At 50.0% G+C, this 12,898-nt stretch overlaps 1 protein-coding gene across 1 annotated transcript in view; it reads right to left on the bottom strand.

Annotated features, from left to right (window-relative positions):
- PPP2R5D (protein phosphatase 2, regulatory subunit B', delta) overlaps window positions 1-12,549 on the bottom strand; it is a 27,069-nt gene extending 14,520 nt beyond the window's left edge. The window contains exons 1-8 of the mRNA XM_009706959.1: window positions 12,514-12,549; window positions 5,668-5,818; window positions 4,235-4,410; window positions 3,739-3,849; window positions 1,838-1,930; window positions 1,201-1,331; window positions 744-803; window positions 196-304 (exon numbers count right to left, since the gene is read on the bottom strand). Coding sequence (XP_009705261.1) covers window positions 196-304; window positions 744-803; window positions 1,201-1,331; window positions 1,838-1,930; window positions 3,739-3,849; window positions 4,235-4,303 — 573 coding nt within the window. The 5' untranslated portion in view covers window positions 4,304-4,410; window positions 5,668-5,818; window positions 12,514-12,549. The remainder of the gene's footprint in view (window positions 1-195; window positions 305-743; window positions 804-1,200; window positions 1,332-1,837; window positions 1,931-3,738; window positions 3,850-4,234; window positions 4,411-5,667; window positions 5,819-12,513) is intronic.
- Window positions 12,550-12,898: the final 349 nt, after the last annotated feature.

The raw sequence follows: 12,898 nt of genomic DNA on the forward strand, positions 1-12,898 counted from the left end.
CAGTGGCAAAAAGCACACATGTACACATACAGGCCCAGGCACCGCACGTAAGGGACTAGTGCAGAGCCCAAAACATCTTACAGCCAGAACTTTGTACGACATAGTAACACAGCCCGGTGAATAGCTACAAGCAAGCCTGAACAAGGGCTTTTGCCAGAATTCCATTCTGCGCTGGGAACCTGAAGTACTTCTCACCTGCGGATGGTAGACGCTGAGAGACTTCACCTTGTGCAGTGGTAACAAGACTCTGATGAGGAACATCTTGTGCTCTTCCTTCAGAGGCAAAGCAAACCCATTGATTATACTAAGAAGAAACAAGAGTCTCGTTAACATCTTTACCCAGCAGAAATACAGTATCTCTCACCTCAAAAGAATCAGTGGATTGTCCTAGCTTGGCAAAGCACCCACCAGAAGAAGCATGGTTCCTCAGGCCCAACCTGCATACCATGCTCAGCGAGAGTGTTTCCACAGCAGGGAAACACCTCTGATGGGGCCTGGGCTCTGCTCTGTCCTGTGCCAGGCTGAGCACACACACATTTAAGTGGAACTTCTGGGGAAGGCCAGCACAGAGGGAGCCCAGTCCTCGAGGCTTGTATTTTATGGAACAGGAGGATGGTGGTGTAATAGAGGGCTGCAAAATGAAGGGTAGTTGAGGCCTTGGAGAAGACTGCCCACTGCTAAGGCTTCTCAGGGCTATGAGGAACAGAGTCCCAGGGCTCTGGGACTTCCAAAAGTGCCCTTACCTTCCCAGGATCTCCAGCAGCTCTGCAATCCCATTGTGGTGCTCTGTTTCATAGATGAACCTAAAGAGAAGAATGAGAGATCATTGCCAAATGCTGGATACAGTTCCATAAGCAAAAGGAAGGAAAAACACTGGAGACGGGGAGTTTCCTAGCAAATAACAGAACTCTAAGACGACAGGGCAAGGTGTAAGAGATGGAAGCAAATAAGTTCATAGCCCCCAGGTCAGCTAAGGCTCACAGGTCCCAACATTAGCTACGTGCACTGAAGACAGCACTGTCATATCCTCACTGATCTTAAGCACAGGTGAATGCTATCCCTACCAAGAATAGTGTGACATAGCTAAGTCACTTAGCTAATCAGTCTGGATCAGAGAGAATCACAGCCTAGGGCCCCAAATTCATCTCACTGGATTGTCCCACTCACTCACTCGACCAGTGGCACTAAGAAACATCTCACCTGTAAAAAATATTGTTGATCTGCCGCCTCACGTATGCTCGCAGACCCAGGAACTTGCCGTAGATCCTGTGCAGAATAGTCTTTAGGAAGTCTCGTTCTCTGGGGTCTTCACTGTCAAAGAGATCCAGCAGCTGTGGGGAGAGAATTTCAGTCAGTGTCTGCATAGTGCCTGTCTGGACAAAGCTACCAGCAACACTGGGCATGGCTCCTGCTCGGCAAAAGTGGTTCTTTCAGTTGAGTGATGCCTTCAGCACCCTGAGCACAGCAGTCGCTTCTCTGAAACATGCAGCCTCCCAGTCACAAGCTGGAACCATCAGCACTTCTTTCATCTTTGGAAGCACAGTGATGGCCTGCACGCTCTACAAAGCTGCGTGTCCCTGGATTTCCCATGCAAGGCCCCCAGTGCCCCACTCCACCTGTACAACGAGTTCCAAGGACTACAGCTCACACACACTCCGGCCCTGCACAGAGAATTCTGGCTGCTCATTCAAGACTAGACAAAGGAAAAAAACCAAAACCATCATAATCACCAAGCACCTGCTGACAAAGCTGGACTGTTTGCTTAACGCCTTGACCAAAATCTGCTGCATGTCCTTAATAAAGGTGGTGCACAGTGGCAGGGGCAACGATTACTTACAGATAGTACAAACTTCTGGTCAATGTATTTCTTGGCTACGTTTGGTTGAAAGTCAGGCGACTCCAGGAACCGGAGGAAGAACTCATACACCAGCTATGGAGGAAGAAGGAGAGATCACTTAGAAATCCCCCCATGTCCTCTCATCAGTGTTTACTTCAGATTTTAAATGTTTTCCTTGCCCTTAAGGATTTGGGGAAAGGCTGGGAAGCCTGAACGGGAGCACAGAAAGCACAGGAACCTCTGTTTCCTACCCAGTGGGATCAACTCAGCTGTCCTTGCTCTGATGGGCAGGGGGCCGGTGGCACATAACTGCCCAAGTCTGCATAAGATCTCACCACCTCAGTTCCCACCAAAGACAACAGCCACCTACTCAGATGAAGACACTAGGCCCGGGAAACTCTTCTCCCACTTTCAGCCCACGTCCCTACCGAGAACAGAAACCTCCAGAGGAGACGGCAAAGGCTCAGGCTTCATTGGAAGACCCTGAGACACAACAAGGAAGTCCAGAAAAGCAGAGAAATGAAACAGACCCCAGGAAAACATGTTGTGTCCTCTGCCTCCTGGGGACTGACTCCAGATCAGTTTGGCCCCACTAAGTCGTGCGAGCTGTATATGCTGTGTCCCACTTGGACAACAAAGGGTAGCTTGCTTTAAGAAGGCTGTCAATACTGAAACAGCAAATTCTGGTCCTGCTGTTCTCTTAGACGGATGAGTCCATTCCAGGGCTGACCCTGCTGAGCACTTCTGAGGGGCCACTAATTCCAAACAGGAGAGCTGCATCCCAAAGGTCTGACCCTGGAGTTGAAGGAACTATGGGGCCATGCATTCCCAGATAGGGCCTAGCTGCCAAGGACAGCAGCACAGAAAAAACTGAGGTGATGACCAAAAACTCAGCACACACTTGCCACAAATCCGTGCTGGCTGTTGCTGACTTAAGTCTGAGAAACAAATGCTTCCTAGCATTAACAGTGCTCTGGTGCTGAGGACGCCATTTCTATCGACATTCACATCTCTACGTCAACTGCAGCAGTGAGAAGTGGTTAACCACTGCTGTAGAACTGCACCTTACTTCTTCTCTGTATTTTCTGCTTCATTCTGCAGTGCCTGGCTCTTATTCTGGCTTTGCTTGACAACACATCCCCTGTGGAAGTGGCTGGGGAGACCCCCATAAGCTTACCTCCTGACTTCCACTGCTAAGCTCTGCTAAACCAGGCTCACTGTTGCTTTCAAAACTCTTTTCACCTAGTTTGTCTTAAAGTCTATTTCCCAGGACACACAGCCTAATGAAAAGATCCTTGGCTCCCTTCCTCTCTTCCTCCCCTATCTTTTCCCTGTCTTTTCTGGTCAAACGTTTGCTCCCAGTTAATGCAACTGAATTACATCCAGCACACAAAGAGACATGTTAGGAGGTGCCAGCACAGGCTTTGCTTTGGCACCAAGCAGTCCTCTGTCTCCATGTGCCTCCAAGGGAGCTGGGCAAGGAGAGGAGCGCTGAAGCAGACAGGGGTGCTGTCTCCAATGCTGCTGAAGCCCAGAGGATGAGGGCTCTTGAGCCTTCGCGAAGCACATTAACACTACTGGGAATTGCTTCTTATATAGGCAATATGGCACAATTCCCTCGCTCCCGGTAACGTGTAGGGCCACGTGGGACTACAGCCATCTGCAGGTGAATGCTGCATACAGCCATCAGCCTGCTTCCAGGACAGCCCTACTGCTTTTGTTGCCTACAAACCATCTCTGACTCAGGGATGTTAGGCCTGGACTTTCCCTGTCCCCAGAGCAGCAACCCTCGCAGGCTGGGGAAGCAGTCAGTGGCAGCGCTGGAAGGCTCCAGCACTATATGGACTCTCAACTTCCTGGAGATCAAATTCACCAGATCTATATAACCCACTCCTCCTCACCTGAAGGTGTGGCCAGGCAGCCTCTAATGTAGGTTCATCTTCCTCAGGGTCAAACTCCGCGCCTGTGGGATTGGATGATGGCGGGAGTGTCCGGAACAGGTTCACTGAAAACTGAAGTCAGTGAAAAGAAGCATGAATGACATCCCTGTACCTCACAATGGTCCCCCCCATAGCAAATCCTTCACCACAGAGCAACACATTGTGATTTGCCATAGCTGTGCCCACAAACAGATCCCTCCGTAGAGGCCGTAGGGTTACAGTCCGCATATAAACACCACAAGTGCAGCCTGTGCCAGAGCCAAGACTTCCCAACTCTCCCTACACCAGGCACTGTCAGTCCCCCCGCTTCTCTTTCTGGGGGTGGGCAGGTAATAAAGAATAGGTAGGACTGGAGTTACACTCATCTCTGACAAATCCCTGTCCCCTTCTCCCCGCCATGTTTCTGAACAGTCCCTACTACTTTGACACATAAGCATGTACTGGCCCCGTGCCATACCATAATAACAGCTTCAGGATAGATGGCCTCAGTGACAACATCACGGTTGTGCGTGATGTATTCCACCATCTCGTTGAGACCAGCTCGCTTCACCTCTTTGAACTTCAGGTCACTGAGGGGGTCAGAGATGAAGTCAAAAAGCACGCAGCACTGCCGCAGCTTCTGGATGAAAAGCTCTTCTCGTTCGTGTGGAGGAGCATCTGTCAGAGAAAGCAGGGACGTCTGTCCTTGGAGACAGGCAAAACATCTTCCTGGTTTGCCCAGGTACCAGTGTGGTTTGCTCCCTGTCCTGCATTCCCTTTCTCCCATCACAGTTCTCTTTGAGCCCGTGGCGGAAGAGGGAGAGGCAGTGTGATCCCTGCCACGGAGATGAGGCAGTGGAGGCAGAGGGATTGCAAAGCCTCTGGAGCAACTATCCCATAAGCCGATTTCAAACACGGTAACGGTTTCTGATCTGATAAGCATTGATCTCTTCCCAGTACAAAGGTACACTGGAAAAAGAAATCATTTAACTAGCTCCCGTCACAGACCAGTGACATCCACACCCTGAGCCCCATGGTCACAAAGGCAGCTGGGCAGAGCACGCTGTAGGCTAACCCTCCTCCCAGACAGCAGCCCAAAAGAGAGGGGCCAAGGTGGCAGAGGCCCTCTCTTAACAGCATTCTGGTTTTGATATGCTGCCACTGGAAACTATGCGTTGCTAAGGCCAAACAGGCAAACTTACCTCTTGCTTGCAGAATGGCTGCTGAGCTGCAAGACAGTCACCCTTCCTAAAAAGGCTGCCTGTTTCTGCAAGCAATGTTAGCAACGGGTCTGGCTGAGTGACTGCTGAAAATGCTTTCTCCCTTGTTCGCACTTAAGTCATGTTTAATTGCACCATTATGTAGACTAACTGTTAATGCTGGGTAATTGCCCTAACGTGGAGAAGTTCAATAGCACTACCATAATTTGCAATGGAAACATAAAGAGGAGGAGGCCTAGTCCTCTCGCAAGAACAAGTGGCTGTAGGAACCAAGAACAGTCTGCACCAAGGTCTCTGCACTTCACCACTTTCCTGTACAACCTGCTGAAGAATTTGAGGCAATCCTAAGTACATACAAGCACGAGGGTTTAAATTGGTTCAAATGGGAAGACAAGTACTGAAGTTCGCATTGAGTATCCTCCTTTTCTTTTAGGTCATCCATCGATTCTCAACCTGCTGCCAGGCCAAGCACCTTTCCCAGGACCATCCTTGCCGCACTGCTGGCAGAAGGTTAGCAGGACACTGCCAGAGTCGCTTTGGGAAGAGCCCTTACACCACTGCACTCTGCCTGGAGAAGGCACAGCTTGTCATGCAGGTCACCCCCACCCAACAGCTTCTTTACCTTTAAGGGCTGGGAGTTTTTGCAGTTCCCGGTTTTTGCTCAGATTGAAACGAGAAGAGCTGTGCCGGCGTTCCTTCTTCACAATCTGGGGTCCCCCCGAGTACTTTATCTTATTCAGCTGGGTTGGTGGGGGAGCACTGTTACTGGGTCGCTTATTTGAAGTTGTCGTCTGCTGCTGCTGCTGCTGCTGCTGCTGCTGCTGCTGCTGCGGCTGTTGAGCCTGATAAGGGAGAAGAGAGCAAAACAACTCATAAGCTTTTACTTACAAGCCTCACAAGCAATCAGATACTGTCAGTATCTTCCTGGGCTGAAGAAACCGGGCATGTGTTTCACTGCTGCACTTGCAATTCAGTGGATCTCACCCACTCCTGCAAGGCTCTGGACCCGTTGGTTGCATTTGCAGCATCCCTGCAAAGTGAACATCTGTTTTACTCATATCTGCGAGGTACCACAAAGACACCAGAGCCTCTCGGCACAGCAGGTGCTAGGGATATGGAAAGCAAAGCCACATCTTGCAACAAGGTACAGGAGTTTGTTCACACAAAAAAGCAGAAATAAGAACTTTCCATGCCACAAACAGAAATCTCAGTGTGCCGCTGCCTCGGACTACAGCACTCCGAATGACACACAGCAACTAAGTTTTGAAAATTCGCAAGTTGTTTCCTTATCCTTATGCAGGGAACCACCTGGGAAAAAGCAAGGCAGCATGTAGTACAGAGCATACACGATGACCCTGGAAAAGCCACAGTGAAGACCAGTAAAATCATCGCTGCACCCATAGACCAGGAGCTGCTAGTCTACGAACCACATAGGCCATACCCAAACCTTAGGTCCCAGGCTGTGGGCTTTCCAAACCCATCCTGGCTGCTCCCTCCACCTCCGCCTTGTCTCAGCCTCACTGCTGCCTGGATTTCTCCTGTCAATTTGCTTTTTCCACATCATCCCTTTTAGCCACACAAACTCTTTGCCTGCACTTTCCTCCAGCAGACATCCTCTCCACTTCACACTTGTTAAACTGCACTTACAGAGGCACTTTCTTATTTTTAGCAGGTGACCAGAAACTCAAGCCAGTGTTCGCCCAGCTCAGCTCTGTTCTGACTTTGTTGACGCTCTGCTGGTTCAAGTCCTGCTTGGACCATAATGGCTCAATAACTGACCCTTTACCACCACACTGACCCAATTAATGGAAAACTTAATATGGAAGAGGGCAGCATCCCATCAGCAAGTGTATAACAGAGGGCTCAGCTGGAGACAGCACTCAGCATACTCCAGCCCAGCAATGCTCTCTTCCTCAGCTCTGCCACCTCCTTCCCGCTGGCACGTGAAGCCAAGGAGCTGCAGGGTGAACCTGTTTAGGACACAACAGGGATAGAGTAATGGATGGTGAGTAGAGGTGGGTGAAATCCTTGGATGTCACCCCCTTCTTCCCCCATAAAACTCCCAGCTGCCACATACAGCATAGAGGTACAAACACACACTTCCCCAAAACCCCGATCAGCAGGATTTTGAGGGAAAGCACCAGCAGTGCAGCAGTTCTCCTCCAAAACACATATAGCCAGTCTCTTCCTGTAAGAAACAGCCGAGCTGCAGCTTACCCTGCCCAGTCCTTACCCTGAACTGAGTCCTGATGGTTTCCAAAAAGGTGTAGCATAGCACCACAGTGCAAGAGCAAGACTTACTGCACCTGCAGCAGGTGGGGAAGCAGCAAGGTAGGAATAGGGAAAGCTGCCTACAAGGAGACACTGCTCTACAGATCCTGATCTGTAGAGCAAGTGCAAAGACTTCCTGTGAAAAACAGTGCCCAACACAAAACATCAATTCTTTTGTCAAGCAATTACTTTGAAGGAGAAATCAGAAATATTTTGGTTCTGGTCTGGCTCTGCTTGAAGGAAATCTTACGTGGTTCTATTTCAAGCTCAGCTCCAAGCCAAGGTGGGAGCAGACAACAAGATTTAAACTCTCTTCAGTTTACATTTGATCTGATTCCTGTCATGGAGCAGCGTTGTTCCACAACGAGAGGAGGGAGCAAGATGAGCTTGTGATAAAAACAGCTATGTCTGCCAGACAAAGCAGGCCCAGACTATAAATTGGAGGCAACTTAACCTGAACAGTGGTCTCTCCTCAGTTAAGTCAGACTGAATCCTTGCTGGCAACCTTCCAACAGTGAGAAGTTCATTTCCCTGAATATTTGGGTATCAGGGCAGCATGAGCCACCCAGATGTTGTCCAGACACTTTTGGGAAGGCTAGTCCTCTACTCTGCATCACTCTCCTTCCACAGGGAAGAAGGGCAAAATCTGAATGCTGAGCCACTGCGAAGATGGTACAGAGAGAAACAAAAGATGCATTGGTGGCCTCACAGGTAACACTGAGGGAAGCAGGACACATGGGTCCTTGTACCTGACGGGACATGCCTGCACACTCCACACCCACCCAGAAATGCCACTGGCAAATGTCGTGACCATGGTCTGTGTACTTCGTCAGGGGTCTGGAAAAATCCTTGCCACCAGCATCTACAGTCCTTAACAGCCGCATGAAGAGAGACGAAACACAGCTTCAGGTTTAGCTGGTAGTTATTTAAGAAACAGACATACACATACAAAAAAAATCACACAACTGAGTTTGCTAGAGAAAATCAGATGATGGGGAAAGTCAGATATGCTCTTAGGCTGCAATGCTCATTTTAGGATGGATTGCTTCTATATGGACTTTCTGGCATTAAGCTGAATACTTGCTTTCAGGAAGTGCTTCCTGCGGCAGGTCTGCTGTCCTTCTGCCTTCAACACCTCCTACCTTGGCCACAGGAATCAGAAGAGGCTTATTTTAAGTTTCCTAACACTTTCTTCTCTGAAGTTTCCATCCCTGAAAACACAGCAGATTGCTAAAACTGAAAGCTTTCCTCTTAATGCACAGGTATCAACCTTACAGACTGTTTCCCCGACATCAACACCAGTTGACCACTACATGGTTGCAGGCTTACATCTACCTGATCAGGCTCAGCCCCTTCCCGACAGGCAGGGCTCACACCACCACGGCAAAGCCATCTGCTTGGAAGACACCGTCTGCCCGCGGCTGTTAGGCTGCATGTGCTGAAATGACCTGAGAACAGCTCAAAGCTGTCCGCCCAAACACGGTGTGGCAGCTCCACCTTTCCTGCTGCGGCTACTCGTGCCAACAGGACGGACCAACCCCAACTGCGATCACATTTGAACTCCTCCAAGCACAGAATCCCTGACTTCATAACGCTTCCTCCCCACTGGTTCCCACCACCTCTCCTCCTTGCTAGGAACTTGCCTGCACAAGTCAATGAGCCCCAGGCCCTGGGCTTGCTTTGTGCCATTTCTCTTCACCCCAGGCTCCCAGGGACAGAGACCCTCTTCTCCCCAGCCACCCTGAGCTGTGCCAGCTTCTTCTCCGCTCTCCCACCCATGGATGACCTCACCTCTGCAGGCACTCCTACCGCAGCTGGGTGCATTGCCGCTCGGAAAAACCCTTCTGCCTCACTGGTCCCTTGAGCATGCCCCGCTTGCTAAGCTTCTCAGCCCAGATCTGCTCTCAGCTCCTCCTCCTCAGATGACTCTTCCCTTCCCATCCCTCAAGTCAGTACCTGCTCTCTTTGTCTGCTGTTACACAGCTTCCCTATTAAAATGAAGCTCTCTGCCTCAGAAGTAACATCAACACACTGTAACGCCTGTCTCTGAATAATGAACTCCAGGTACTGCGGTAACAAGCCCCATGGAGATATCTGCAAAACACGGAATACAGCAGCTCAGTGAAAAGAAGCACCCTCTCCTAGAGCTGCAAATCTCATCAGCAAGGCTCCAAGCTGCCCTTGAAGCTGCAGAGCAACTCCTCTCTCTTCTTTACTGCTGTTGCTAATCCCTGCTCCCACTTCCAGGTCATTAACTCTCTTCCCCACCCAGCTGCCTCTCCCAGTCTTTCTGGCCAAGAGGAGTAACTCTTTCTCATCCTCTCATTCAACGCCTTGGTCTCTGACACAATTTCTTTTTTCTCCTTAAATAGCCACGCAGAAATTCTCTCCATTCATAGCTTCATCATGTTCCACAGGGAAGGAACTAAACAAACCTTTCATTTCCCACTCCCTGCTCTGATGTTTTCCTCCACTGCTCCTGTCTCTTTCTGAGCAAATCGTTCCCCTAAAACCAGGGGCTGGCTAAGCTCTGCCGGCTCTTCACCTCAGATAGCTTCACCCTAAGATGGGCATCTAAAAGAGCACTGTACTACCCCTGTACTTACGAGGGAACTCAAACACTTGCCTTCCCTTGTGGGGATGCGTCTGCTTTTCAACATATCTACCCTTCCAGATCAGCTCTACTAAAAGCTCCTTCAGTGCAGAGCACAAAGCATTATGCTTAAGGGTTTCTGGACTGACTCCTACCCTCTTCATCTCCCTCCACAGTGATCCCCATAGGAGGTCCTCGTCTGCTGCACTGGCTCAGATCTGTCAAACCAGAGCTGCTCTTCAGCAAGCTTTACTCATTCTGCCAGCCAGACAATTTGCCTGCAAAACAAGTCACAACTTTCTGGTACCAGGATAAATTAGGGCTGAGTCCTCCTCTGCTCCTTGGAGCACGGTGTGAGAGAAGAAAGCGCATACTGGAAGAGGGCTGCTCAAATGCTGCTCTCCTGCTGCAAGCCCATTAAGCATCTATTGAAATATGAAGAGAAAAGAAAATTCTCTTTGGTGCACACAACTTTCACCCTAGAAAAGGCAACCAACCCACCGAAAGTCCACAGAGGAATTTACAGGGCACAAAACTCTCACAATGGCAGCAGAAGCACGCAGGCTAGGTTCAGCCCATGAATCCCACCAGGCAATACCAGTCCTGGTGTTTCACGAGCCAAACCACCTCCTGCTTCTGACCCGAGGAAGGAGTCTCGCTCCCAGCACACGTTACCTAATTCCTCATGGTCCCCCAATATGAAAGTCAAAATACCTTTCTGTGCTTCCTGAAGAGCAGGAAAATCGCATTCAAACTGGTATACATTTCTTCTTATCAAGGAAAGAGCTCTCTTCCATTCTGCAGCAGAGCAGTCCGGAGACAGGAAAGCACCAAGAAAGAACAAACTTCCCTGCAAACTCACCAGGGAAAGGGAGAAGAGACCTGTGGTAGTGCACACTGCAGAGGTGTCTCCTTTCTGCTCTGCTCTCTGTTCCTATGATCAAAGGAGACCCAGCCTTCCATCTTAAAGAAGGGCTGGATTTTCTCTGGAGTATGAGGAAGTGGCTGGGTATGTTTTGTGGGAGGGAAGGTTAGACGCATCAATTCTAAGCTTCTTCTGCATCCAGGCACAACCAGACATTCCGTGCCATTTCAGGTCAGAGAAGGAAGCTTGTAGCCTGCACTATTTTTCCTTTCCTCCTCTTCCACTTGTAACCAGGAAAGCAGCATCACAGCCCAACTCCGATTCGGACAGAGACATCAGAATGCTCTGCTTTGATGGCTATTCATCACCTTTGCATTGCAAGGCCCAGGCTTTTCCTTCCTCTTCCCAGAGCTGTGAACTCGGCACACAAAGAACGCCAAATAAATAAAATGTAAGCCTGACCCCACGATGCTGAGGCAGGAGTTCTCTCGCTTCCTCAGAGTCGGCAGACAGCTCTCCCAGAAAGCTGTTTTCAGCTGTATGTGGGCAGAGGCCAAGATCAGGTTGGGATATAAAAAGAGAATCTACAAAACTGCTACCTGCTCCATGACAAACAAACTCAGCTTCTGATCCCTTGCCAGCTACACGGCTGCTTAGGCACGAGCATGGCTTGGACCCTCAAACCGAGTGGCTAGTAGCAGGGATATTTTCTGAGGCTCTGCAACACGGATCTATGCTTCAAAGGAGACTCTAAAATAACCTTATTTTGACTACAACCATCCCATGAACTACAGATTTTCTCCCTAGTCTTCAGTAGATTTACATGTCTCCTATCCCCAGTTTTCCAAATTAAGAGTGCAACATGTTCCAGACAAGTCTCGAGCACACAGGCTTCTATGGACATAGAAGCGGCACAGTTTGTTTGCTGAATTGCAGTATTTAAAAAAAAAAAACCAAACCCCCACACATACGCATGCTTCCTTGAACACGCGTACAACGCTTTTCTAAGCCAAGTCTCAAAATCCCCAACCGTGCTGTTTGAGTGCTGGACAAACTCAAGTGTACCAGAAAAGTTTCAGTTTACTCAAATTTTTGCTAATTCTAAGCACAGTTTATCATATCATCACCTTCTGCTGAGGCCGTGTTAACACAACATCAAAACGAGAGTGAAAGAGACCCTGCGCAGCTGGGAATACAGGCCATGCCTTCTTGTGAGTAATGTTGTGTCCAGCAGGACGGCTGTGACACCCAAGGAGAACCATTTCATCCCCAGCAGTTTACCTCTATTCTTTCAGCTGTCCTACCCATTATTTCCTAATCTCAGTCCCCCAGAAAACGCCTCAGAAGAACACGTTCCTTTTCCACGGCTTCCCACTCTGACACAAGGTGACGACAGAGTTTATTGCGCTTTGCTCTGACGGGAGGAAGGAAGCAGCTCCTGTCTGTCAGGCTTCCTTCTTCTTGATAGCTGTGGCTCTTCCCTCTCTGCGGTCAATTTTACCACGCTCTGCCCACCTCTGCGGGCAGCGCTTGCCGTCAGCTTCGTGCCAAACCTCTTTTTGCAGGGCTGCAGGGTAGGAGACTCATCCCGTCTCTTCCATAGTCATCGTTCCCTTTGGCCCAACTTTCAAGGGGAACTTAACTTCATCTTAACTTTAGTCTTTGCTACCGTCTGCTCTGACTCCTTAAGAGCGCAGTGACACACGTTACCTGGCAGGGCAGCCTGAAGTAGCTAGAACGAAAGACGTTATTCCTCCACAAAGCCGAGTTGCGTGTGCACACTGCTGTATCCAAGGCGAAAGCCTTACCTCTTCCGAATTCTCTGCCCCGCCATCCTTCCCGCTGCTGCTGCTGCCAGGCTTTGTGGTGCTTTTGGTAGACTTTGGTGACTCCTGAAATGATGAAAACACATTCAGAGAAAATGTCACCTTGTGCACAAATCCAGCGCCTCTTTGCCGAGTTCAGCTGTGCGCTGCCACAAACCAGCAAGCCCTGCTCCGGGCCGGAACTCCCAGCCTGTTCCCCCGGAGGAGGACACACCGAACGACACCCCTGGCACCGGCCACCCGCGGCCGGGGCGTGGGCCCAAGGAGAAGCGGTACTGGCACGTCCCGTCCCGGTCACCGCAGGTTGTCCCCGGCCGGGTACCTCCGGGTGACAGGGCCCCGCGCCCACCCAGCCCGGGCCAGCCCT

This window comes from Cariama cristata, unplaced genomic scaffold, assembly GCF_000690535.1.
Source record: "Cariama cristata isolate BGI_N322 unplaced genomic scaffold, ASM69053v1 scaffold6579, whole genome shotgun sequence".
Classification (NCBI taxonomy): domain Eukaryota; kingdom Metazoa; phylum Chordata; class Aves; order Cariamiformes; family Cariamidae; genus Cariama; species Cariama cristata.